This window comes from Macaca fascicularis, chromosome 11 (assembly GCF_037993035.2).
Source record: "Macaca fascicularis isolate 582-1 chromosome 11, T2T-MFA8v1.1".
NCBI classification, from domain to species: Eukaryota; Metazoa; Chordata; class Mammalia; order Primates; family Cercopithecidae; genus Macaca; species Macaca fascicularis.
The window spans coordinates 130360693-130388628 of record NC_088385.1 but is presented as its reverse complement, the minus strand read 5'-3'; the positions used below and the strand labels follow the sequence as shown (position 1 = coordinate 130388628).

The 27936-nt window shown below is 47.0% G+C and overlaps 2 protein-coding genes across 38 annotated transcripts in view; one reads left to right on the top strand and one right to left on the bottom strand.

Annotated features, from left to right (window-relative positions):
• Window positions 1-175: 175 nt before the first annotated feature.
• On the bottom strand, window positions 176-27936 carry MTRFR (mitochondrial translation release factor in rescue). 6 transcript variants are annotated; one of them, XM_045366737.3, is made up of 4 exons: window positions 27320-27409; window positions 8845-8968; window positions 5050-5359; window positions 176-1616 (listed from the first exon to the last, which is right to left on the bottom strand). In XM_045366737.3, exons 3-4 carry the CDS (start codon window positions 5338-5340, stop codon window positions 1398-1400), a joined length of 510 nt encoding a protein of 169 aa, XP_045222672.1. In that variant the 5' UTR covers window positions 5341-5359; window positions 8845-8968; window positions 27320-27409; the 3' UTR covers window positions 176-1397. The 6 variants fall into 6 exon arrangements, with proteins under 6 accessions (XP_045222672.1, XP_045222674.1, XP_065381358.1 ...); XM_045366739.3 differs by lacking the exons at window positions 8845-8968; window positions 27320-27409 and adding an exon at window positions 27469-27936; XM_065525286.2 differs by lacking the exon at window positions 8845-8968.
• The window catches only part of MPHOSPH9 (M-phase phosphoprotein 9), an 85977-nt gene continuing 85748 nt past the window's right edge, over window positions 27708-27936 (top strand). For all 32 annotated transcript variants that reach the window (XM_065525278.2, XM_065525276.2, XM_045366712.3 and 29 more), the window contains exon 1: window positions 27708-27774. The gene's annotated coding sequence lies outside the window, so the exon portion shown is untranslated. The remainder of the gene's footprint in view (window positions 27775-27936) is intronic.

The window sequence follows — 27936 nt, the reverse complement described above, 5'->3', positions numbered from 1 at the left end:
ATTACAGGCATGAGCCACTGCGCCCGGCCCTTGTTTTCTCTTTTACTGTCTTGAGCTGACATCGGGATAACTGATGTTTAAGTGTCACTGGGCAGCAGCTTCCCAGCAGATGAGAAGTTGCCACCAAATGCTATTAATGTTTGACTCAATTCTCCAGTTCTCCATAAAAACTGACTTTACTAATTAAAAAAAAAATTTATTATTACAAAACAGATACAATCACACAAAGGTACAACTTGAAATAGGGGTACACCCTTCTAACTACCACCCAGGTGAAGAAATAGAACTTTGTCAGGCACCCCAGAGCCCCTCCAAGTGCCTCATCACAGTGACAACTCCTTTCTTCCCTCTAGAAGTAGCCATTATCCTTGTAGAGTACTGACTCTGTGTTTCTTTATGGTTTTATCTTATTTTTTTTTTGAGACGGAGTCTCGCTCTGTCGCCCAGGCTGGAGTGCAGTGGCCGGATCTCAGCTCACTGCAAGCTCCGCCTCCCGGGTTCACGCCATTCTCCTGCCTCAGCCTCCCGAGTAGCTGGGACTACAGGCGCCCGCCACCTCGCCCGGCTAGTTTTTTGTATTTTTAGTAGAGACGGGGTTTCACCATGTTAGCCAGGATGGTCTCGATCTCCTGACCTTGTGATCCGCCCGTCTCGGCCTCCCAAAGTGCTGGGATTACAGGCTTGAGCCACCGCGCCCGGCCGGTTTTATCTTATTTTTTAAGAGACAGGGTCTTGTTCTGTCACACAAGAACAAGTGGACAGGTGGAGTGCAGTGGTGTTCATAGCTCAGTGCAATCTTGAGCTCCTGGGCTCAGGTGATCTTCCTGCCTTAGCCTCCCAAAGTGCTGGGATTACAGGCGTGTGTCATTGTGCTCAACCTAGTTTTATTTATTTACTTTTTTTGAGACGGAGTCTTGCTCTGTCACCCAGGTGTTGCCCAGGCTGGAGTGCAGTGGCGCAATCTCAGCTCACTGCAACCTCCGCCTCCCAGGTTCAAGCAATTCTCCTGCCTCAGTCTCCCAAGTAGCTGGGATTACAGGCACCCACCACCATGCCTGGCTAAGTTTTTGTATTTTTAGTAGAGACGGGGTTTCACCATGTTGGCCAGGCTGTTCTCAAACTGCTGACCTCAGGTGATCTGCCCGCCTCGGCCTCCCAAAGTGCTGGGATTACAGGTGTGAGGCACTGTCCACCGTGCCCGCCGAGTTTTATTCTTGAGTCGTGCATGTCTCTGTTCACTATAGTTTAGTGCACCATTTAAATAACTTTGTTGTCTTTTAAGTTCATCAAAAATATTTCTTTTGAAGCACTGTAATAATGCTGGTGATGGAACTCACCGCCATTATTCCCTGGGAGCTTCTGGCAGATTCTGTCAGTTGTAATCTGTAATTCTTTTCTCAGTGGACCTTTTTACTTGACTCCCACAGTTCTTTCAGTAGCTTCTTTTTTTCCAGGGTCTCCTTTGCTCTTTTTTTCCTTTCTTGTTTTTTCTTCGCTGCTTCTTGTTTTTCTTTGTGAACAGGACTGTTTTCACCATTGTAGAAAACATCTACTTTCTCTTGTAGGATTTTCCGAGCTAGCTTTCTGTTCTGATCAACTGATCTTGTCTGATGGCACTGTAAGAGATAATATTTTATAATGTGAAAACCACAGGATGTTACAAAACAGACAGGACCTCAGAAGTCATTAAATTCAACCTGTTCGCTTATTTATTTATTTATTGAGACAGAGTTTCGTTCTTGTCACCCAGGCTAGAGTGCAATGGAGTGATCTTGGCTCACTGCAACCTCCGCCTCCTGGGTCCAAGCGATTCTCTTGCCTCAGTCTCTCAAGTAGCTGGGATTACAGGCGCATGCCACCATGCCCAGTTAATTTTTGTATTTTTAGTAGAGATGAGGTTTCACCATGTTGGTCAGGCTGGTCACGACAACCTGTTCGCTTTTTTTTTTTTGAGACGGAGTCTCGCTGTGTCTCCCAGGCTGGAGTGCAGTGGCATGATCTCGGCTCACTGCAAGCTCCGCCTCCCGGGTTCACGCCATTCTCCCGCCTCAGCCTCCCAAGTAGCTGAGACTACAGGCGCCCGCCACCACGCCCGGCTAGTTTTTTTTTTTTGTATTTTTAGTAGAGACGGGGTTTCACCATGTTAGCCAGGATAGTCTCGATCTCCTGACCTCGTGATCCACCCGCCTCGGCCTCCCAAAGTGCTGGGATTACAGGCTTGAGCCACCGCGCCCGGCCCTGTTCGCTTTATAGAGAGGGACAAACCTGGAAGGTAAAGCCCCTTATCAGGAGTCCCCATGAGTCAGTAGCAGTGAAGACCAGCCCCTTTCCTGCCTCTGCCCCGTGTCTCACACCCTTGCTGTATTATGTGGCTTTCACTGTGATTGTTTTAATCTTAGGAGTGCTATTTTGTTTAGAAGCAACAGTGGCCTTCAAATAACTTAAAGTCCCAAAATAATGATAAAAATATCAACTATGTATCTAGCTTGTGGCCAGTGAACAACCACTTTGTGTGCACCATTCATAAGCATAAAGTTCTGTCTGAAGGAAGAAAATAGCATCTTTATTATTAGTCAACCATAACTCATTCACTTTTTTTTTATTATTTTTTTTTTTTTTGAGACGGAGTCTCGCTCTGTCGCCCAGGCTGGAGTGCAGTGGCCGGATCTCAGCTCACTGCAAGCTCCGCCTCCCGGGTTCACGCCATTCTCCTGCCTCAGCCTCCTGAGTAGCTGGGACTACAGGCGCCTGCCACCTCGCCCGGCTAAGTTTTTTTTTTGTATTTTTAGTAGAGACGGGGTTTCACTGTGTTAGCCAGGATGGTCTCGATCTCCTGACCTCGTGATCCGCCCGTCTCGGCCTCCCAAAGTGCTGGGATTACAGGCTTGAGCCACCGCGCCCGGCCTAATGCCTTAGTTATTACAGGTGAGTGCCTTGCAAAGCTGTTTGATAAAAGATACATCCCAAGCCAGGCATAGTGGCTCACACCTATAATCCCAATGCTTTGGGGGCTGAAATGGGAGGATCACTTGAGGGCTGGAGTTTGAGACCAGCATGGGCAACATAGCAAGACCCCCCATCTCCACCAAAAATGTAAAAATTGGGTGACCGGACACGGTGGCTCATGCCTGTAATCCTAGCACTCTGGGAGGCCAAGATGGGCGGATCACTTGAGGTCAGGAGTTCGGAACCAGCCTGGCCAACATGGTGAAACCCCGTCTCTAGTAAAAATACAAAAAAATTAGCTGGGCGTGGTGATGGGCACCTGTAATCCCAGCTACTCGGGAGGCTGAGGCAGGAGAATTGCTTGAACCCAGGAGGCGGAGGTTGCAGTGAGCTGAGATTGCGCCACTGTACTCCAGACTGGGCAATAGAGCAAGACTGTCTCAAAAAAAAAAACAAAACAAAAAACACTGAGTGTGGTGGTGCATGCCTTCAGTCCCAGCTACTCAGGAGGCTGAGGCGGGAGGATTGCTCGAGCCCAGGTGTCTGAGGCTACACTGAGCCATGATTGTACCACTGTACTCCAGCCTGGCTGACAAAGCAAGACCCTGTCTCTTAAAAAAAAAAAAAAAATTATGAAATTACGGTGAAAGAATAATACTGAAAGCAAGTTTGGAATGAGTTATGTAAAATAGGTTAAACAAAAATTAACTCTCATGTTTCAGAATTTTGTTACTCATGAATGACACTTTTCAAGGAGGAAAAGTGATTGAGGTTTTACATGATATGCTCGTGGCTCAAAAACCTAGCTGTGAAGTGCAGCTGTTAGGTACATGGACTTGGGGTATGGTTTGAACTACTAAGTGGCAGGACCTTGGGCAGGTCACTTAGCCTCTCTGTGTCCCAGATTCCACACCTGTACTGTGATGGAAATAATGAACATGGAGTTATGGGGACTGCAGAGTTAATGCTGCTTAGAACAGTTCCTCCCACACGTTTCCATGGTCTGTAAGTATCTGCTGCCAGTATCAGTATACATGAAACACTTGCCTTGGCTATCTCTTTTCTGTGCTGCTTCCAGTCCATGAGGCAGATGGACTGGGAGCCCCTCTGATCAGGCTTGTCTTTTTTTTTTTTAAGAGGGAATCTTGTCTGTTGCCCAGGCTGGTGTGCAGTAGCGTGATCTCAGCTCACTGCAATGTCTGCCTCCAGGGTTCAAGCGACTCTCCTGCATCAGCCTCCTGGGTAGCTGGGATTACAGGCACGCGCCACCACGCCCGGCTAATTTTTGTATTTTTAGTAGAGATGGGGTTTTGCCATGTTGACCAGACTGGTCTTGAACTCCTGACCTCAGGTAATCCACCCACCTCGGCCTCTCAAAGTGCTGGGTTTATAGGTGTGAGCCACTGTGCCTGGCCCGAGACTTGTTTTTTTATGTAAAGAAGGAAGACTCCCATAGGCAGCTGTGCACAGCATTTTTTCTTCTGAGGTTGGAAAATGCCTGGCCTCCATGATCTCACCCTCAGTCCTCTCTGTCCAGAAGGGGAGGTATCACTGACATTTACCAAAGGGGACAGAGAGGCATGGAGGACGTGGCCACGCTAACGTTAACCAGCCAGGACAGCTAAGGGCTGGGACCCCTAGCCGACAACCCAGGCCTGCTTGCTGCCTCCTCAGGGACTTGGAGCCCACAGCAATGCTGGGGATCTCGGCAGCCTTCCTGAAGTGGGAATGGATTTGAAAGAACCATGCTGCCCGGGCGCCTGCCTTTATCAGCCACTGCTTAGCTTTGTCAAGATGTTGCTTCCGGGGCAGCAGCCAAGCACCAGTGCTGCCTGCCAAATTCAAGGATGGCAGCCATACCCTGGCTCCAAAAGATCCTGGAAGCAGGCTTCCCAGGCTGTTGTAGGTGGTTCTGCCTTAGGGAGGAATGGCTCAGGGATGGGACGAGATCTGCAGTGCCCTCTACTGCCTGGCTGGTAGAGGGTGGCCCGAGCCAGAAAGAGAATGCCCTTCAGCTGATCCCATTCAGACTTGGGAGAAATCTCTGGAGGCTGTGAGACCCTTGGGCGGGGCCTCTCCCCTCAGCGGCCTTCTGTTGTCTACCTTTACAACGATGCCCGAGGGGATGTGCTTCAGCACCACACAGTTGCTGGTTTTGTTAGTTGCCTGGCCCCCTGGACCGTGTCCTTTCACAAACTGCTCTTCGAGCTCATTCTCATCCAAGGAAAGCAGTGCAGGGTAGTCCTTCTTGCCTGCCATCTGGACCAGAGTGACAGCTATTCCTGGGGATAACAACGTCAGCTTCTCCCAAAGCCGGAGTCCCCATGGCGCCCGGCATATTCGGGTCAGTGATGTAGGAAAATGAAATAAACCCGTGGTGCTCTTGAGGAACATGGCTCTGCTGGCTGAGGACCTGGGTTAGATGAAAAAGGAGGAGAGCTTTCAGAAAGAGGCATCTGCCCTCAAGATTGTGCTTCAGATTTGAAGACAGCTTTTTATAAAGCAATTCAAATGATGACCCATCTGTTACCAAGGGAATTTAGGAAATGGGTGGAGACACATTATTCAGCAAGACACCCCTCTCCTCACCCTTGCACTGTCTGCCATGTTACCAGGACATGCCCTGCCAGCTAATACATATTTTCTTGCAATAGACCAAAAATATCTTCTAAGCACCCGGGGTGCTGTTTTCTCAGGAAGGAGAGGTTTTGAGTGTGAAATTCAGGCCGGGCGTGGTGGCTCACGCCTGTAATCCAAGCACTTTGGGAGGCTGAGGCAGGTGGATCACAAGGTCAGGAGTTTAAGACCAGCTTGGCCAAGATGGTGACACTCCATCTCTACTAAAAGTACAAAAATTAGCCAGGCTTGGTGGTGGGTACCTGTAATCCCAGCTGCTCGGGAGGCTGAGGCAGAGCCACTGCACTCCAGCCTGGGCAACAGAGCGAGACACTGTCTCAAAAAAAAAAAAGAAATTCAAAGGAACGGGACTATAACTTGATACAGATAAATAGTGCATCAAGCAAGAATTAGCATCTGGGTCAAGTGCCAGTATTTAAATGTTTGAGAATCTCTGAAATCAAAATGTAAAGATGACAGTATGAGAGTCTATTTTATTTTTTGAGATGGAATCTTGCTCTGTTGCCCAGGCTGGAGTGTGATGGCATGATCTTGGCTCAATGCAACCTCCACCTCCCAGGTTCAAGTGATTCTCCTGCCTCAGCCTCTCGAGTAGCTGGGATTACAGGTGCATGCCACCATGCCCGGCTAATTTTTGTATTTTTAGTAGAGGTGGGGATTCATTCACCATGTTGGCCAGGCTGGTCTTGAATTCCTGACCTCAGGTGATCTGCCCGCCTCGGCCTCCCAAAGTGCTGGGATTACAAGCATGAGCCACCCCCAACCCCGGCTGAGAGTCTATTTTATAGCTGAGCTTAAACAGTCTGACATAGTAAACATCACTATCAATCAATGTCATGATTGTTGTTTTTTGTTTCCAGTTTCATGGATTTGAATGTGAACATCTGTTCCCCTGGACACACTGCCAATAATGTGGTCCAACTGGTACTCATTGTTGGAACTACCAAGTCAATTAATTTTTTTTTTTTTTGAGACAGAGTCCCACTCTGTCGCCCAGGTTGTACTGCAGTGGCGTGATCACAACTTTCTGCAGCCTTGACCTCCCCAGGGTCAGGTGATTCTCTCATCTCAGGCTCCATAGTACGTGAGACTACAGGCACACCCCACCACAGCTGGGTAATTATTTTTTGTAGAGATGGGGTTTCGCCATGTTGCCCAGGCTGGTCTTGAACTCCCTAAGCTCAAGTAATCCACCTGCCTCAGCCTCCCAAAATGCTGGGATTACAGGCGTGAGCCACTGCATCCAGCCAGTCAACTCACTTTTAATAAGGTCCTTGTTAGGTATAGTGAGGGACATGAGATGAAAAAGAGCTAGACTGTCTTCATGGAGCTTACAGGTTAGTTAGAAAAGATATTAAAAGACAGATGAGATGGGCCTAGACTCCCCACCTACATCTTTCTCCCATGCTGGATGCTCCCTGCCCTCGAACATCGGACTCCACGTTCTTCAGTTTTGGGACTCGGACTGGCTCTCCTTGCTCCTCAGCTTGCAAACAGCCTATGTTGGGACCTTGCGATCATAATTTATTTGCAGGGGAGCTCCTGGGATCATGGCAAACAGGAGGCAGGACTAGATTGCAGCTTCAGACAGAGCAGCATGCAGAGGCTTACATTGTGAATTTTAGCTCCAGATCAACTGCAAGAACAAGCCAGCAATCCTGAGAGGGCTCACAGACCCTGTGAAGGAAGCAGATTGCTCCTGCAGGGCCTGGGAGACCCCCAAATACTGTGAGTGCCCCAACTGTGGAAGTGGGAAAGGGAGACCCTCCTCTCCAAAACACACCCCCGCACTGGAGAGGCTGAAGGTCTGTTTGCAGAAGAAATTTCTGACTTTACCTGGAGCTAAGTCAGACTCAGGCGAGCGAAATACAGGGGAAGAGGAAGCAGCAGAAAGGCAGTGGGAGCTTGCTGGGTCCCCAGGCAGCCCATTCCTGCCTGACACCACAGGGATCCAGAGGGAGGCTGGCCAGAGGAGCAGGGGGTAAAACTCCACAGGGAGAAGGAATTCAAAATTTCTAGTCGAACTCTAATAATTTAAACAGGGCAAGAAGGCTCCTGGCCAGAACTCAGGGAAGGGCACGAATCCGGCATGCAGACTTCACAGGTGGGGCAAGAACTGCAGCCCTTTTCTTTTGCAGCTGGGAGGCGAACAGCCTCGGGCAAATTTTCAGGCCAGTCTCACCCTCTGCCTGGAAACAGACTCAGGGCAGTTGTTGGGGGACACGGTGGGAATAAGACCGGCCCTTCGGTTTGTGTGGGAGATGGGTAAGGCCTGTGACTGCTGGCTTTCCTCCACTTCCCCCTGACAACCTGCATGACTCAGCAGAGGCAGCCACAACTCTACTAGGTACAGAACTCCAGTGACCTGGGAATCTCACCCCCATTCCCTACAGCAGCCTCAGCAAGACCTGCCCTAGGAGAGTCTGAGCTCAGACACGCCTAGCTCCACCCCCACCTGATTGTCCTTCCCTATCCACCCTGGCAGGAAGACAAAGGGCAAATAATCTTGGGAGTTCTAGGGCTCCGCCCACTGCTGGTTCCTCCCCTAACACAGCTGATGCTTTCTTTTCTTTTTTTTTTTTTTTGAGACGGAGTCTTGCTCTGTCACCCAGGCTGGAGTGATGTGGCCAGATCTCAGCTCACTGCAAGCTCCGCCTCCCGGGTTCCCGCCATTCTCCTGCCTCAGCCTCCCGAGTAGCTGGGACCACAGGCGCCTGCCACCTCGCCCGGCTAGTTTTTTGTATTTTTTAGTAGAGACGGGGTTTCACCGTGTTAGCCAGGATGGTCTCGATCTCCTGACCTTGTGATCCGCCCGTCTCGGCCTCCCAAAGTGCTGGGATTACAGGCTTGAGCCACCGCGCCCGGCCGACAGCTGATGCTTTCTGAAAAGCACCACCTCCTGGCAGGAGGCCAACCAGAAAAAAAAATAGACCATTAAACCACCAAAGCTAAGGACCTTCATGGAGTCCATTGTACCCTCGGCCACCTCCACCGAACAGGCACTGGTATCCATGGATAAGAGACCCATAGACGGTTCACATCACCGGACTCTGCAGATAACCTCCAGTACCAGCCCAGAACTGGGAAGACTCGCTGGGTGGCTAGACCCAGAAGAGAGACAACAATCACTGCAAGTAAGTTGGCTCATAGGAAGCCACATCCATAGGAAAAGGGACAGAGTACTACACGAAGAGAACACCCCATGGGACAAAAGAATCGGAACAGCCTTCAGCCCTAGGCCTTCCCTCTGACAGAGCTTACCCAAATGAGAAGGATCCAGAAACAAACACCCGTAATATGACAAAACAAGACTCTTCAACACTCCCCAAAAAATGCACTAGTTCACCAGCAATGGATCCAAACCAAGAAGAAATCCCTGATTTACCTGAAAAAGAATTCAGGAGGTTAGTTATTAATCAGGGAAGGACCAGAGAAAGGTGAAGCCCAATGTAAGGAAATCCAAAAAATGATACAAGAAGTGAAGGGAGAAATCATTCAGGGAAATAGATAAAGAAAAAGCAATAAAAAATTCAGGAAACTTTGGACACACCTTTAGAAATGCGAAATGCTCTGGAAAGTCTCAGCAATAGAATTCAACAAGTAGAAGAAAGAAATTCAGAGCTCGAAGACAAGGTCTTCAAATTAACCCAATCCAACAAAGACAAAGAAAAAAGGGTAAGAAAATATGAACAAAGCCTCTAAGAAGTCTGGGATTATGTTAAACGACCAAACCTAAGAATAATTGGCGTTCCTGAGGAAGAAGAGAATTCTAAAAGCTTGGAAAACATATTTGGGGGAATAATCGAGGAAAACTTCCCTGGCCTCACTAGAGACTTAGACAGCCAAATACAAGAAGCACAAAGGACACCTGGGAAATTCATTGCAAAAAGATCTTCACCTAGGCACATTGTCATCAGGTTATCCAAAGTTAAAATGAAGGAAAGATTTTTAAGATCTGTGAGGCAGAAGCACCAGGTAACCTATAAAGGAAAACTTATCAGCAGATTTCTCAGGAGAAACCCTACAAGCTAGAAGGGATTGGGGCCCTATGTTCAGCCTCCTCAAACAAAACAACTATCAGCCAAGAATTTTGTATCCAGTGAAAAAGTAAGTATCACTTATGAAGAAAAGATAGTCATTTTCAGACAAACAAATGCTGAGAGAATTCGCCATTACCAAGCCACCACTACAAGAACTGCTAAAAGGAGCTCTAAATCTTGAAACAAATCCTGGAAACACATCAAAACAGAACCTCTTTAAAGCATAAATCACACAGGACCTATAAAACAAAAATACAAGTTAAAAAGCAAAACCAAAAAACCAAAAAACCCCTAAAGTACACAGGCAACAAAGAGCACGATGAATGCAATGGTACCTCACATTTCAATACTGACATTGAATGTGAATGGCCTAAACACTGCACTTAAAAGATACAGAACCGCAGAATGGATAAGAACTCACCAACCATCTGCTGCCCTCAGAAGACTCACCTAACACATAAGGACTCACATAAACTTAAAGGGGTGGAAAAAGGCATTTCATGCAAATAGACACCAAAAACAAGCAGGGGTAGCTATTCTTATATCAGACAAAACAAACTTTAAAGCAACAGCAGTTAAAAGAGACAAAGAGGGACATTAGATATATAATGGTAATAAGGCCTTGTCACAGGAAAATATCACAATCCTAAACATATATGAACCTAACACTGGAGCTCCCAAATTTATAAAACAATTACTAACAGACCTAAGAAATGAGATAGACGGCCGGGCGCGGTGGCTCAAGCCTGTAATCCCAGCACTTTGGGAGGCCGAGACGGGCGGGTCACAAGGTCAGGAGATCAAGACCATCCTGGCTAACACGGCGAAACCCCGTCTCTACTAAAAACACAAAAAATTAGCCGGGCGAGGTGGCGGCGCCTGTGGTCCCAGCTACTCGGGAGGCTGAGGCAGGAGAATGGCGGGAACCCGGGAGGCGGAGCTTGCAGTGAGCTGAGATCTGGCCACTGCACTCCAGCCTGGGCGACAGAGCGAGACTCCGTCTCAAAAAAAAAAAAAAAAAAAAAAAAAGAAATGAGATAGCAGCACAATAATAGTGTGGGACTTCAATACTCCACTGACAGCACTAGACAGGTCATCAAAACGAAAAGTCAACAAAGAATGGATTTAAACTATACCCTGGAACAAACGGACTTAATAGATATATATAGAACATTTCATCCAACAACCGCAGAATATGCATTTTATTCAACAGTACATGGAACTTTCTCCAAGACAGATCATATGACAGGCCGTAAAATGAGCCTCAATAAATTTAACAAAATTGAAATTATATCAAGCACTCTCTAAGAGCACAGTGGAATAAAACTGGAAATCAACTTCAAAAGGAACCTTCAAAACCATGCAAATAAATTAGCTGGGTGTAGTGGCAGGCACCTGTAATCCCAGCTACTTGGGAGACTGAGGGAGAATTGCTTGAACCTGGGAGGCGGAGGTTGCAGTGAGCCGAGATTGTGCCATTGCACTCCAGCAAGGGCGACAAGAGCAAAACTCCATTTCAAAACAAACAAAGCACCAAAAAAAACCCCACAAACAAAAAATGCAAATACATGTAAATCAAATAACCTGCTCCTGAATGAGCATTAGGTCAAAAACGAAATCAAGATGGAAATTAAAAAATGTTTCAAATTGGGGCTGGGTGCAGTGGCTCAGCACTTTGGGAGGCTGAAGTGAGTGGATCACCTGAGGTCGGGAGTTCGAGACCAGCCTGACCAACAAGGTGAAACCCCGTCTCTACTGAAAATACAAAATTAGCTGGGTGTGGTGACGCATGCCTGTAATCCCAGCTACTCGGGAGGCTGAGGCAGGAGAACCCCTTGAACCCGGGAGGCGGAGATTGCAGTGAGCTGAGATCACCCCACTGCACTCCAGCCTGGGTGACAGCGAGACTCCATCTCAAACAAAACAAAATAAAACAAAACAAGCAAAATAACCCATCTATGACAAACCCACAGCCAACATAATACTCAACGGGGAAAAGTTGAAACTGTTCCCCCTGAGAATTGGAACAAGACAAGGATTCCCACTCTCATCACTTCTCTTCAATACAGTATGGAAGTCCTAGCTAGAGCAATCATACAAGAGAAAGAAAGAAAGGGCATCCACATCCACAAAGAGGAAGTCAAACTGTCACTGTTTGCTAATGATATGATAGTTTACCTTGAAAACCCTAAGGACTCCTCCAGAAAGCCCCTAGAACTGATAAAAGAATTCAGCAAATTTCTGGATACAAGATTAATGTACACAAATCAGTAGCTTTTCTATACACCAACAGCGACCAAGTGGAGAATCAAATCAAGAACAAGAACTCAACCCCTTTTACAATAGCTGCAACAAACAAAAAAACAAAACAAAACAAAACAAAACAAAAACTTAGGAATATACCTAACAAAGGAGTCGAAAGACCTCTACAAGGAAAACTACAAAACTGAGGAAAGGAATCATAGACAACACAAACAAATGGAAACACATCCCATGCTCATGGATGGGTGTAATCAGTATTGTGAAAATGACCATACTGCCAAAAGCAATCTACAAATTCAACACAATCCCCATCAAAATACCACCACCATCATTCTTCACAGAATTAGAAAAAAAAAATTCTAAAATTTATATGGAACCAAAAAACAGCCCACATAGCCAAGGCAAGACTAAGCAGAAAGTACAAATCTGGAGGTATCACATTACCTGATTTCAAACTATACTATAAGGCCATAGTCACCAAAACAGCATGGTACTGGTATAAAAATAGGCACGTAGACCAATGGAACAGAATAGAGAATCCAGAAATAAACCCAAATACTTACAGCCAATTGATCTTCAACAAACCAAACAAAAACATAAGGTGCAGAAAGGACACCCTTTTCAACAAGTGCTGGGATAACTGGCGAGCCACCTGTAGAGGAATGAAACTGGATCCTGATCTCTCACCTTATATAAAAATCAACTTGGCCAGGCGCAGTGGCTCATGCCTGTAATCCCAGCACTTTGGGAGGCCAAGGTGGGTGGATCACGAAGTCAGGAGATCGAGACCATCCTGGTTAACATGGTGAAACCCCATCTCTACTAAAAATACAAAAAGTAAAAAGAAAAATAAAAAAATTAGCCGGGCGTGGTGGCAGGCACCTGTAGTCCCAGCTACTCGGGAGGCTGAGGCAGGAGAATGGTGTGACCCCAGGAGGCAGAGCTTGCAGTGAGCTGAGATCGCACCACTGCACTCCAGCCTGGGTGACAGAAAAAGACTCCATCTCAAAAAAACAAAAAACAAACAAACAAAAAAAAACACAAAACACCAACTCAAGATGAATTAAGGACTTAAACCTAAGACCTGAAATTATAAAAATTCTAGAACGTTGGAAAAACCCTTCTAGATAATGGCTCAGGAAAAGATTTCATGACCAAGAACCCAAAAGCAAATGCAATAAAAACATAAAAACAAAGATAAATAGCTGAGACCTAATTAAACTAAAGAGCTTTTTGCATGGCAAAATAAAAGGCAGAGTAAACAGATAACCCAAAGAGTGGGATAAAATCTTCACAATCTATACATCTGACAAAGGACTAATACCCAGAATCTATAATGAACTCAGTAAGAAAAAAACAATTCCGGCCGGGTATGGTGGCTCACGTCTGTAATCCCAGCACTTTGGGAGGTCGAGGTGGGCGGATCACGAGGTCAAGAGATCGAGACCATCCTGGCTAACACAGTGAAACCCCGTCTCTACTGAAAATACAAAAAAATTAGCGGGCGTAGTGGCGGGCACCTGTAGTCCCAGCTACTTGGGAGGCTGAGGCAGGAGAATGGTGTGAACCTGGGAGGCAGAGCTTGCAGTGAGCCGAGATCGCGCCACTGCACTCCAGCCTGGGCAACAAAGTGAGACTCTGTCTCAAAAAAAAAAAAAAAAAAGAAAAAAATCCCATCACAAATTCGGCTAAGGATACGAACAGACAATTCTCAAAAGAAGATATACAAATGGTCAACAAACATATGAAAAAATGCTTAACATCACTAATGATCAGGGAAATGCAAGTCAAAACCACAATGCAATACCACCTTACTCCTGCAAGAACTGCCATAATCAAAAAATCAAAAAACAGTAGATGTTGGCGTGGATGAGGTGAACAGGGAACACTTCTACACTGCTGGTGGGAATGTAAACTAGTACAGTCACTATGGAAAACAGTGTGGAGATTCCTTTTTTTTTTTTTTGAGACAGAGTCTTGCTCTGTCGCCCAGGCTGGGGTGCAGTGGCCGGATCTCAGCTCACTGCAAGCTCCGCCTCCCGGGTTTAGACCATTCTCCTGCCTCAGCCTCCCGAGTAGCTGGGACTACAGGCGCCTGCCACCTCGCCCGGCTAGTTTTTTGTATTTTTTAGTAGAGACGGGGTTTCACTGTGTTAGCCAGGATGGTCTCAATCTCCTGACCTCGTGATCCGCCCGTCTCGGCCTCCCAAAGTGCTGGGATTACAGGCTTGAGCCACCGCGCCCGGCCATTTTTTTTTTTTTTTTTTTTGAGACTGAGTCTGGCTCTGTCGCCCAGGCTGGAGTGCAGTGGCCGGATCTCAGCTCACTGCAAGCTCCGCCTCCCGGGTTTACGCCATTCTCCTGCCTCAGCCTCCGGAGTAGCTGGGACCACAGGCGCCCGCCACCTCGCCCGGCTAGTTTTTTGTATTTTTTTAGTAGAGACGGGGTTTCACCGTGTTAGCCAGGATGGTCTCGATCTCCTGACCTTGTGATCCGCCCGTCTCAGCCTCCCAAAGTGCTGGGATTACAGGCTTGAGCCACCGTGCCCGGCTGGAGATTCCTTAAAGAACCAAAAGGAGAACTACCATTTGATCCATCAATCCCGGGTATCTACACAGAGGAAAAGAAATCATTATTTGAAAAATTGCAGCACAATTCACAACTGCAAAATCGTGGAACCAACCCAAATGCCCATCAATCAAAAAGTAGATAAAGAAACTGGTATTATATACAATTGAATACTACACAGTCATAAAAAGGAATGAATTAACAGCATGTGCAGTGACCTGCATGAGACTGGAGACTATTATTCTAAGTAAAGTAATTCAGGAATGGAAAACCAAACACTGTATGTCCCCGCTGATATGTGGGAGCTAAGCTGTGAGGATGCAAAGGCATAAAAATGATACAATGAGGCCAGGCAAGGTGGCTCATACCTGTAATCCCAGCACTTTGGGAGGCCGACATGGGCAGATCACAAGGTCAGGAGTTCGAGACCAGCCTAACATGGTGAAACCCTATCTCTACTAAAAATACAAAAATTAGCTGGGTGTGGTGGCACGCACCTGTAATCCCAGCTACTTGGGAGGCTGAAGCAGGAGAATCGCTTGAATCTGTGAAGCGGAGGTTGCAGTGAGCTGAGATTGCACCATTGCACTCCAGCCTGGGTAACAGAGGGAGACTCCATCTCCAAAAAAAAAAAAAATCTAGAAAGGGCTTTGTTGATTCTTTTCAAGGCCTGAGACTGATCTGTAGTAAAATCTCTGTCACCCAGGCAGATTATGGGAACTGCAAAAGTACCACTTGGTTAGAGCATCTTTATTGAAGATTACATAGGCACTAAATACAGATGTGCTGCTTTTTTTTTTTTTTTTTTTGAGATGGAGTTTCGCTCTTGCTGCCCAGCCTGGAGTACGATGGCGCGATCTTGGCTCACCGCAACCTCCGCCTCCTGGGTTCAAGTGATTCTCCTGCCTCAGCCTCCCGAGTAGCTGAGACTACAGGCATGTGCCACCACACCTGGCTAATTTTGTATTTTTAGTAGAGACAGGGTTTCTCCATGTTGGTCAGACTGGTCTTGAACTCCCGACCTGAGGTGATCCACCCGCCTCGGCCTCCCGAAGTGCTGGGATTACAGGAGTGAGCCACACCCTACCTGGCCTGTGCCGCTCTTATTAAACAACTGCCTCATATAAGGCTCTAAATAGCTTCTTTTACTATTTGAAACTTCATGAACTGTAGTCATTGCAACTGGCGTCTAATCTAGGTGGGAGCCAGCTTCTAAGGTAACGGGACATCCAGCAGATTACTCCACAGGTTTGCTCCTAGCCCGTCCACCTCTTCCTCGGTCAACTTCCCTGAGCCTGCTGCTGTCTCCTGAGCCCACTGTGAGATCCAGATAGATACCCACTGAGGAGGAAGTGGGGTGGAGACACGGGATCAGGCATTGCTTTCTTGAAAATATGTGCATTTCCTGTTACTTTACATGTAAGATTCTGGGTTAGTAACCAGTACAGTGATACTGACATGACACTGGTCACACCTTTAGAATGACAGTATGATATCCTTCATCTCTACTTCTGCTATTTCTTTTTTATTTTTTATTTTGAGATGGAGTCTTGCTCTGTCGCCAGGCTGGAGTACAGTGGCGTGATCTTGGCTCACTGCAACCTCCACCTCCCAGGTTCAAGCGATTCTCCTGCCTCAGCCTCCCGAGTAGCTGGGACTACAGGCACAAGCCACCACACCCAGATCATTTTTGTATTTTTAGTAGAGATGGGGTTTCACCATGTTGGCCAGGGTGGTCTTGATCTCTTGACCTCATGATCTGCCCGCCTTGGCCTCCCAAAGTGCTGCGATTACAGATGGGAGCCACTGCGCCCGGCCTACTTCTGCTATTTCTATGGGAAATAAATATAATGCCAATGCTGGTTTTTAGTTCCATGACTAACATTATGATCTAAGTCAATGTGTTGTCAGTCCCAGCGAGTGATAATTAAGATGGTACTGCCTACATCTGTGTAGTGTAAAAAAAGAAAAGCACAGCCCGGGCAACATAGTGAGACCCCGCCTCTACAAAAATAAAAAAATTAGCTGGGTGTGGTGGTTTGAGCCTGTAGTCCCAAGTAGTGGGAGGGAGGCTGAGGCTGCAGTGAGCCATGATAATGCCATTGCATTCAGCCTGAATGACAGAGTGAGACCCTGTCTCAAAAACAAAACAAGCCGGGCATGGTGGCTCACGCCTGTAATCCCAGCACTTTGGGAAGCTGAGGCAGGCAGATTGCCTGAGCTCAGGAGTTTGTGATCAGCCTGGGCAACTCAGTGAAACCCTGTCTCTACTAAAATACAAAAAATTAGCCAGGTGTGGCAGCGCACGCCTTCCAGCTACTCAGGAGGCTGAGGCAGGAGAATTGCTTGAACCTGGGAAGCAGTGGTTGCAGTGAGTCGAGATCACGCCACCGCACTACAGCCTGGGTGACAGAGTGAGACTCCGTCTCAAAACCAACAACAACAAAAAAAACACAAAGAAAAGCAAAAAAAGCTTTTTGAGATGGAGTCTTGCTCTGTCACCAGGCTGGAGTGCAGTGGCACGATCTCAGCTCACTGCAACCTCCGCCTCCCGGGTTCACACCATTCTCCTGTCTCAGCCTCCTGAGTAGCTGGGCCTACAGGTGAACACCACCACGCCAGGCAAATTTTTTTTTTTTTTTTTTTTTTTTAAGTAGAGATGGGGTTTCACCGTGTTAGCTAGGATGGTGTTGATCTCCTGTCCTCGTGATCCGCCCGCCTCGGCCTCCCAAAGTGCTGGGATTACAGGCATGAGCCACCGTGCCTAGCCAAAAAAAAAAAATTTGTTTTAAAAGATGATATTGGCAAGGTGCTCCATGACTGTGAAGGGATATACTTTGAAATGGCGTGTGCCAAGAAAAGTGGTGCTTTAAAAACTGGTTTTGTTTAATGTGTATGAAATGTGTATAAAATCAAATACCTTAGAAAAAGATAAATGATAAACCCAGGCACTTTCTCTGAACTCTCTACGACAAAGAATTGCCTTACCTACGAACAACTGAGTAGACTAAGTCAATGTCCAAAACTTATCTTTCCTTATTCCTGGTTTCAATCCACAAAACAAAATTCATTTGTGTATCAGGCAGCCTGTAGTCCCGGATTCAATTCATTATGGAACATGAGCCCCGCATCTCTCTCATCCGCTAGCTGGTAAATCTGACCAGGCAGGACAGTACTGGCACATACCAGTGCAGTGAAAAAGAGAGGAAGTGATTCCAAGGCAAGGCGAGACTCCCAGACAAAGAATGGAAAGGAGAGTGCTTTTATCAGCTCCTTTGTCATCAGTCCACTGTTTGAATCTCTACCTTTCTGTCCTAGTTCAGAGCTGCCAGACACACTGGAAGGTCTCCCACCCAACTGGAGTTCAAGAAGGTCCCCGGTGTTCAGTTACTGGCTGCTTTGTCTAACAGTTGATTCCAATAGCCAATCAGACAATTCTAGACACTTTTAGTATCTCCTGGAGCTTTGGCCCTACTCCAATGACTGCTAAAAATGACAAACACACCCATGGTTCCACTTCCCCAAAGGTCAAAAAAATACGAATTGGATTTCAGTTTTTGTGATACAGAGTAATCCAAAGTCTTTAGGGAACAATAAAAGCAGCTCAAATTATAGTTCATTGTGACATGAAAAAAGAGAAAAAGGAAAATGGTACAGAGAAGTGCTAGTAAGAGGAAACCAGCAGTCATGACAGCTCTGCCCCAGTTCCTTTCTTCAAATGTGAGCTTCAGTGTAGGGCTGGCGCTCTACCCTGACTCCCTAGGCTCTACTTTTACTTTGATGATGGCTTCTGCACTAAATGGCTGATCACAGTTAAGGTGAAAGCTCCTTTTGTTGCCTGAGTCCCTTCCAACTTGGTTAAGTTCAGAGATAACAGGTCTAAGGAATTTACAAAAGGGAACATTAATTTGTGCAAGAATATTTTAAACATCTATTGAGTGTCAGGCATGGGCTTCAGGGAGCCTGAAGAGTCTGTAGCATAAAAGTGAAATGAAGACGTGCACAAACAGGATACGTGCCATATTTGAGGATGGATAACATACTACAGAGCAGTGGTTCTCAAACTTTCTATGTCCCTCATCCTCCTGGAGAGCTTGCTGTCAGGATTTGAAACCTATGCGCTACTGAGTGGCCTTCTTCATGACTGGATGTGGTCAGCACACCCCTCCTCCAGCTTCCACATTCAACTCAAACCAAGACAGACTATCTGCAGGGATGGCATGTTCAACTCTACAACAAGGCCTGTGGCTGGAGCAAACAATTACAGATGAAAACTAGAAGATAATAGCTTACAGTCCCAGCTACTTGGGAGGCTGAGGTGGGAGGATTGCTTGAGCCCAGAAGCTGTCTCCAGCCTGTGCAACACGGGGAGACCTCATCTCTAAAAAACAAAATAGGCCAGGCATGGTGGTTCGTGCCTTGTAATCCCAGCACTTTGGGAGGCTGAAGCAGGTGGATCACCTGAGGTCAGGAGTTCGAGACCACCCTGGCCAACATGGTGAAACCCCGTCTCTACTAAAAATACAAAAAATTAGCTGGGGGTGGTAGTGGGCACCTGTAGTCCCAGCTACTTGGGAGGACTGAGGCAGGACAACTGCTTGAACCCGGGAGGCAGACGTTGTAGTGAGCCGAGATTGCGCCATTGCACTCCAGCCTGGGCAAAGACTGAAGGAGCAAAACTCCGTCTCAAAAAAAAACAAACAAAAACAGTAAAATAAAAAATACACTAAAAATAATAATAATAATAAAAAAATAATGCTGGGTATGGTGGCTTATGCCTGATCCCAGCATATTGGGAGGCTGAGGTGGGATGATCCCATGAAGCTGGGAGTTCATGATCAGCTTGGGCAACATAGTGAGACTCCATATCTTTTATTTAAAAAAAAAAAAAAAAAAAACAAACCCACAAAAATAAAAGCCTAGATGTAGGAGGTGATGCTGTGTCATCAACAGCTCTCACTTTGGAGAGAAGTAAAGAGTATGGTAATGCCTTTCGTTTCGTGTCTCTGAAAAGGATAAAGGATATTTGAGGCTGGGCGTGGTGGCTCATGCCTGTAATCCTAGCACTTTGGGAGGCCAAGGTGGGCAGATTACCTGAGGTCAGGAGTTCAAGACCAGTCTGGCCAACATAGTAAAATCCCATCTCTACTAAAAATACAAAAAATAAACTGGGTGCTGTGGTGTGCTGAGCTGAGGCAGGAGAACTGCTTGAACTCGGGAGGCAGAGGTTGTGGTGAGCCAAGATCACGCCACTGCACTCCAGCCTGGGCTGCAGAGCAAGACTTTGTCTCAAAAAAAAAAAAAAAAAAAAAACTCAATAAAATAAAGGATATTTAATCTATTTTCAGGAAAGCATGAGATGTCAATCTCTGGACCTGCCTTCTGGACGCCATTTATCTAAAATTCACTGTTTGTTTTTTTTTTTTTTTTGGAAGGTAAAGCACTAGTTTACCTTAGCTACTACTTTCATGGTATATCAACCTTGCAGAAACTTCATTAAAACAGAAGGAACAGGTGCGGAGACTAACTGAAACAGGGTGCTTTAGGAAGATTGTTAAAGTGCTCACCAGCCAGTCTCACAATGCAAACTTTAATGTGCATACAAATCACCTGGGAGTCTTGTGACTTGTGATGCTCGTTCATTAGGTCTGGGATGAGACCTGAGGCTCTGGATTTCTTTTTTTTTTTTTTAGATGGAGTCTCACTCTGTCGCCCTGACTGGAGTGCACTGACGTGATCTCAGCTCACTGCAACCTCTGCCTCCTGGGTTCAAGCAATTCTCCTGCCTTGGCCTCTCGAGTAGCTGCGCTACCATGCCCGGCTAATTTTTGTATTTTTAGTAGAGACAGGGATTTGCCATGTTGGCCAGGCTGGTCTCAAACTCCTCACCTCAGGGGATCCACCTGCCTCGGCCTCCCAAAGTGCTAGGATTACAGGCGTGAGCCACTGTGCACAGCTGAAGCTCTGCATTTTTTTTTTTTTTTTTTGAGACAGAGTCTTGCTTTGTCTCCAAGGCTAGAGCGCAATGGCACAATCTCGGCTCACTGCAACCTCTGCCTCCTGGGTTCTAGCAATTCTTCTGCCTCAGCATCCCAAGTAGCTGCGCTTCAGTTGCCCACCACCACGTCCAGCTTTTTTTTTTTTTTTTTTTTTTTGTATTTTTAATAGAGATGGGGTTTCACCATGTTGGTCAGTGTGGTCTCAAACTCCTGACCTCAGGTGATTCACAAGCCTCAGCCTCCCAAAGTGCTAGGATTACAGACGTGAGCCACCGTGCCCAGCGAGGCTCTGCATTTCTAACCAGCTCACAGATGAGGCTGTCCAGGCCCCACACCCCGTGGCAAGGCTAAGTGCTTTACACAAGGGTACTGCCTGTATTCTGGCACATATGACTGTCCACTGCTTGATGAGAGCCCTGGGATCATGATGGCAATGGTGAAGGCTGAAAAGGTGTAAAGGAGTGTTATGGGAGGGCAAGGAAATCATCCCAAGAAAAGGATTAAACAAATACTGATTTGAGCTAGCAGAGATGGTGACGTGGAAACAAGGAGATTGGGAAACTGGGTCATATGGGGGAAAAAAAGCATCAAAAATGTCAACTCTATTGTGTTAATGTTCTAGAACAGTGTTGTCCAATAGAAACTAATGCTACTGGGCTGGGCGCGGTAGCGCATGCCTGTAATCCCAGCACTTTGGGAGGCAGAGGTGGGCGGATCATGAGGTCAGGAGATAGAGACCATCCTGGCTAACACGGTGAAACCCCATCTCTACCAAAAACACAAAAAATTAGCTGGGTGTGGTGGCACGTAGTTGTAGTCCCAGCTACTCGGGAGGCTGAGACAGGAGAATCTCTTGAACTTCGGAGGCGGAGGTTGTGGTGAGCTGAGATCACGCCTTTGCACTCTAGCCTAGTGACAGAGTAAGACTCTGTCTCCAAAAAACAAAAAACAAAAAACAAAACTAATGCTACCCACATGTGAAATTCTAAATTTTCTAGCAGTTACATTAGAAATAAGAAAGTGATGAAATTTATATTTTATTTAACCCAATATATCAAAAACATTATTTCAACAAGTGATCAATATTTTGAGACAAGGTCTGGCTCCATCATCCAGGCTGGAGTATAGTGGTGCCATCTCAGCTCACTGCAATCTATGCCTTCCAGGCTCTAGCCATCCTCTCACCTCAGCCTCCTGAGTAGCTGGAACTACAGGCATGTACCACCATGCCTGGCTAATTTTTCGATTTTTTGTAGAGACGAGGTTTCACCATGTTGCTGTGGCTGGTCTGGAACTCAAGCTCAAGCGATCTGCCTACCTCAGTCTTCCAAAGTGTTGGGATTACAGGCATGAGCCACTGCACCCAGCCAATATTTTTAAATTGAGATATTCTTTTTTCCCCCTAAATATGAAGGCTTCAAAATCTAGGGTATAGTCATACTTACAGACCATCTCAGTTTGGACCACATGTGCTCACTAGCCACATGTGCTGGTGGCTACTTTATGGGACAATGTAGCTCTAGAATCTTGCTACCCAAAGTGTCGTCCACAGAGTAGGGGCAAAAGCACCACGTGGAGGATGGTCAGGAATGAAGATTTCAGGCCCTACTCTGACCTACCAAATGAGAACCTGCAGCTTAACAAGATCCTCAGGTGATGCAGAGGCACATAAAATTTGACAAGCATTGTTCCAGAACACAGGAATCAGCAAGTTCTTCTGATTGCTAGGACAGACACTTTTAAAAGCTTTTCTTTTTCTTTTCTAAAAAAGTAGAGATGGGGTTTCATCATGTTGCCCAGGCTGGTCTCAAACTCCTGAGCTCAAGCAATCTGCTTGCCTCGGTCTCACAAAGTGCTGGGATTACAGTCGTGAGCCACCATGCCCAGCCTGTTTCTTATTTATATAACATTTAAGAAACTGAGACAAGAATTCAGGGGGGCTGATTACCTGCTTATTCCATCTTGTTTCTTCCTTAAGGAGATGAAACTGTAGGTCTCATAACAATGACCTAATTAACAGTTAAGGGCCAAACAACATTGAGCTTAAACAGACCAACGTGCAATGTTGCCGCTTTGAAAAGACAAAACAGCCAGCAGGTGGTGCCAGAAGCTAAGTGAGGGGAAAATGATTTTCTGAGAAACGCTTAATGATAATTCATGTTTCAAAAACGTGTTTTGGGGCTGGGTGTGGTGGCTCATGCCTGTAATCCTAACACTTTGGGAGGCTGAGGAGGGTAGACTGCCTGAGCTCAGGAGTTCCAGACTAGCCTGGGCAACACAGTGAAACCCCCTCTATTAAAATACAAAAAATTAGCCAGGCGTGGTGGTGCACACCTGTAGTCCCAGCTACTTGGGAGGCTGCGGCAGAATAATGGATTGAACCCTGGAGGCGGAGGTTGCAGTGGGCTGAGGTCACTGCACTCCACCCTGGGTGACAGAGTGAGACTCCATCTCAAAAAAAAGTGTTTTGGTGCTCTCTGTAAAATGGTAGTTAAAAAGAAAGTAGCCTTTCTCTGTCTTTCACATCCTCCTGTTAGCTCATCCTCCTGCTGTAGGTGCCTGAGATCCTTAAGGGCTGAAACCTCTCAAATAGAACTAGTGAGTACTGCTGGTCAGGTTTGAAACAGACCATGCCATTTCCTAGAGTTGGGGTTTTACACTGAAGGTAAAGCGCCCTTCACTCACAGTAAGTGCAGATAGTTACTTCTCAAACAAGGAAAACATAATAGAGTGAGCAGGAAATGCAGAGCTGTTGTCTTTGATTTTGGGGGACGGGAGGAAAAGGAGACTAGGTCTGGCCTAAATTTAACAGGCTTAATGCTTGAATGCTTAATGCTGCAGAATGCAAGAGCTAGCTAACGAAGAGGAAAACATTCCCTTCACATAATCCCAATATCTTGTTTATTTTTATTTTATTTTTGAGCTGGAGTTTTGCTCGTCACCCAGGCTAGAGTGCAATGGCGTGATCTTGGCTCACTGCAACCTCTGCCTCCCGGGTTCAAGTGATTCTCCTGTCTCAGCCTCCTGAGTATCTGGGATTACAGGCACCTGACATCACGCCCAGCTAATTTTGTATTTTTAGTACAGACGGGGTTTCACCAAGTTGGCCAGGCTGGTCTCAAACTCCTGATGTCAGGTGAGGTGCCTGCCTTGGCCTCCGGTAGTGCTGGGATTACAGGCGTGAGCCACAGTGCCTGGCCCTGTTTATTTTTTTTTAAGCAGAAAACTTTGAATCCACATAATTACACCTGTCCTATTTGTGTGTATCGTATTTCTTCTATTTTTTTTTTTAGCCAGAGTCTCACTCTGTTGCCCAGCCTGGAGTGCAGTGGCACAATCTCAGTTCACTGAAACCTCCACCTTCCAGATTCAAGCAATTCTCCTGCCTCAGCCTCCCAAGTAGTTGGGACTACAGGCACACGCTGCCATGCTTGGCTAATTTTTTGTATTTTTAGTAGAGATGGGGATTCACCGTGTTGCCTAGGCTGGTGTTGAACTCCTGAACTCACGTGATCTGCCTGCCTCAGCCTCCCAAAGTGCTGGAAGTGTGAGCAACTGCACCCAGCCTCATATCTGTTCTGTTTATGGCATCTGACAGGAACTTTATAATTTATCAACCATACTATTAAAACAGAAACACATTGAAAAAGCAGCAACACCACCACTGTATATTTTCTTCTAAAAGTCTCAAAGCCTGTATTTCTATTAATGATGCCTTGTGTTTGTTTAGGACTTAAAGATACCGAAACCAAAGCACTTTCTTCTTCTATTTTTTATTTTTTTTGAGACAGGGTCTCCCTCTGTCACCTAAGTGGAGTGCAGTGGAGTAAAAATGGCTCAGTGCAGCCTTGTCCTCCTGGGCTCAAGCAAGCTTCTTCGCCTCAGCCTCCCCAGTAGCTAAGGCCACAGGTGTGTACCACCATACCTGGCTAGTTTTTAATTTTCTGTAGAGATGGGGTCTTGCCATGTTGCCCAGGCAGGTCTTGAACTCATGGGCTCAAGCAATCCTCCTGCCTTAGCCTCCCAAAGTGATGGGATTACAGGTGTGAGCCACCACGTCCAGCTGCAAAGCACTTTCAGATACATTATTGTATTTAATACAAATAAAGAAAATAAGAGATGCACATTTCCTGATTATCTCAGGAAGACCTATCTTGGAAGACCATTAGGTTTTCAATTTTTGAAACTAAATTATCCTTTCTACACCTTGTTTCGTTACCTTTCATAGTATCTCCAGATCTTTTTCCAGTTCCTTAGGCAATGTTAGCTCCTTTTCCTTAACTTTTTCTGTTTTAAATTTTATTTATTTATTTTTTTGAGGCAGAGTCTCACTCTGTTGCCCAGGTTGGAGTACAGTGGCACGATCCTGGGTCACTACAACCTTTGCCTCCCGGGTTCCAGCGATTCTCCTGTCTCAGCCTCCCAAGTAGCTGGGATTATAGGCACCAGCCACCACGCCCAGCTAATTTTTGTATTTTTAGTAGAGACAGGATTTCACCATGTTGGCCAGGCTGGTCTCCAACTCCTGACCTCAAGTGATCCGCCTGCCTCGGCCTCCCAAAGTGCTGGGAGTATAAGCATGAGCCACGACGCACGGCCAACTTTCTCTTTTTAAAAAGACTAGTCAAGTACAGTAGAGAAGAGGGAAAGAGTAGAACAAGAAGCTTGATCTGTGACTGTGAACAATTAAGATAACTCACTACTAGGCTGGGCGCGGTGGCTCACGCCTGTAATCCCAGCACTTTGGGAGGCCAAGGCGAGCGGATCACGAGGTCAGGAGATCGAGACCATCCTAGCTAACATGGTGAAACCCTGTCTCTACTAAAAATACAAAATAAATAAATAAATAAATAACCGGGCGTGGTGGTGGGCGCCTGTAGTCTCAGCTACTAGGGAGGCTGAGGCAGGAGAATGACGTGAACCTGGGGGGTGGAGCTTGCAGTGAGCGGAGAGTGCGCCACTGGACTCCAGCCTGGGCGAGAGAACGAGACATCGTCTCACCAAAAAAAAAAAGGTAACTCATATTCTGTATTTGACCACTCCTCTCATTTTTTCTTTTGTCCCAAAAAGGTCTTACTGCCGAGGAGTGCGAGCTCTGTGGCCAATAGACCTGCATTCAATGTCTCAATGCCACAATTTACTTACTGGGCAACTTTGGCTCTATTTCCTCATCTGTAAAATGGAGATACTACTACCTAGAGTGAGAACAAAATCATACATGTTGCCATAAATGTAAAGTACTTAGTGCTCACTAAATGGGAGCATGTCAGATCTCTCAACTACAAGGCTGAGGAACTTCAGAATGACATACCACATACGCTGTGATCTTATGACACAAACCCAGTCTGGGATCTGATTATTTCATGGGCCTTTGTTTTAGAGCTTAGGGTGAAAAGGCATCTAGAACAGTGGCTTGTAAATTATTTTACTTGGTATGGTCCAATTTAAGAAGTACTTGATAAGCCATGACATTACTGAAAACATGTTATTTGGTGGGGTCATAATTCTCGTCTATGAAATCAGGTACTAAGGAGATCACTGTGATGCCAAAAATATAGCCTGACTTCCCAGCAGGCTCGCACTGAAAGATAAAACCATCTTCAATGAAGCAAGTCCTGGTTTAAACATAAAATATATTTTGGAATTATGTAATATAATTTAAAAAATCACGAAAAACAGGATAATATCAAATTTACCCTTTAAAAATTGCCAGGCGTGGTGCCTCATGCCTGTAATCCCAGCACTTTGGGTGGCCGAGGCAGGAGGATGACCTGAGGTCAGGTGTTCGAGACCAGCCTGGCCAATACGGCAAAACCCCGTCTGTACTAAAAATACAAAAAATTAGCTGGATGTGGTGGCGGGCACCGGTATTCCCAGCTACTCCGGAGGCTGAAGCAGAAGAATCGCTTGAACCCGGGAGGCAGAGGTTAAAGTGAGCCAAGATCACGCCATTGCCCTCCAGCCTGGGTGACAGACTGAGACCCTGTCCCTACCCCCCCTAAAAAAATAAAAAAAAGTAAAAAATAAAAATTGGTAGGTATACTTAGGAAGCTCAAATGAGATGGAAGGCCTCCTGGCAAATCTGTCATTCCAAGGGCAAATCCATCTCCTGGGTCGTGGAGGCCTAAGTGATAGTGCCAGGGAAGTTCCTTTACTGTGAGCCAGAACTCCTGGAGGGAAATCGAGGAGCTGGAAGGACCTTAAAGGTTAACTAGGCTGAAGAATGTGGCCTGCACAGTGCGCATGAAATGGGCTGGGGACCCACGGGAAGGAGAGCGGGTTCCCTTAGGTCCTTCAAAAGTAGGGCAGGGTGGCTGGCGCCTGTGATCCCAGCACTTTGGGAGGCCGAGGAAGGAGGATTGCTTGAGGCCAGGAGTTCAAGAACAGCCTGGGCAACATGGTGAGACCCCCCCCCCCCCCCACACGTCTATTTAAAAAAACAAATATCTCCGCAGAAGCCTAGCGAGGGAAGTGCTGACCCCTACTACGTGCCAGGCCTGAAACAGCACCTGATGCGTGCTCACAGCTCCACTCAGCTAAGTACATGAGGATCCTTCCGTTTTGCCTTGGGCCTCCGTGGAACCGTTTTTTCCAGGACGGTAGTCTCTCCTCTCCCCTGCCCTAAGTGCTTGAACTGCCCCAGGGCCGACCCACAGCACCTAGCGTAAACCAGGTCTCGAGAAAACTGAGCTAGGGTGTCAGCGCCGGCCCCACCCCACCGCCAGCGCGGCCTCAGGTAAACTGGCTGCGCCACTCGGGGTCGCAAGACGGGAAAACCCCAGGCGTCCCGGCTCCCAGTCCTCTCTCCGGAGCCCTTGACAGTCGTCGGCAGCCGTAGGGTTACCTGACTTCTCCGCAGACACTTACCTGGTCTCAGGACCCGACTAGTGCCCTCAACGTTCTACAGGAACCCGAATCGCCGCAGCAGAGGACTCGCAATCGCGATCCCTGATCTGCGCACGCGCCGTACTCTGATCGCGGTTTCCCTCATCTACCAGAGGCTCATGTTTACTCACTGCGCATGCGACAAACTGAAGCTTCTTTCCCTCGTGGCAGCGGCTGGCTTCCAGAGAGCCAATCAGAGAAGAGGGTTTCACAGCAACCCCACTCCCTTGTCACACCCCCGGGGTTGGACATCTCTGGTTGGAGCTGCGCGAGGGGGAAGGGCGAGGTGGACGCGCGCACCTCCTTTGGCTGTCTCCGCCTCCTTCCGGGCAGCCAATCACCGGCGAGACGCCGGGCGCGCGCGCGCGCTCTCTCGAGTAACGGTCGCGAGAGGCCCCTCTCCTGACCCTGACATCGGCAGCGGGAGCGGCGGCCAGGTAAGCGGCCGCCAGCCTGCAGGGAGCTGTAGGCCGCTGGGGACAGGGGACGAGACTTAGGAGACACCGTCTTAGCGGCCCCCTGAGTGTGGTGATGGGCTGGGGTGTGAGGAGACGGTGGCCGATGAACTTGACCCCACCGCAGCCCTTCGCGGTGTGGGC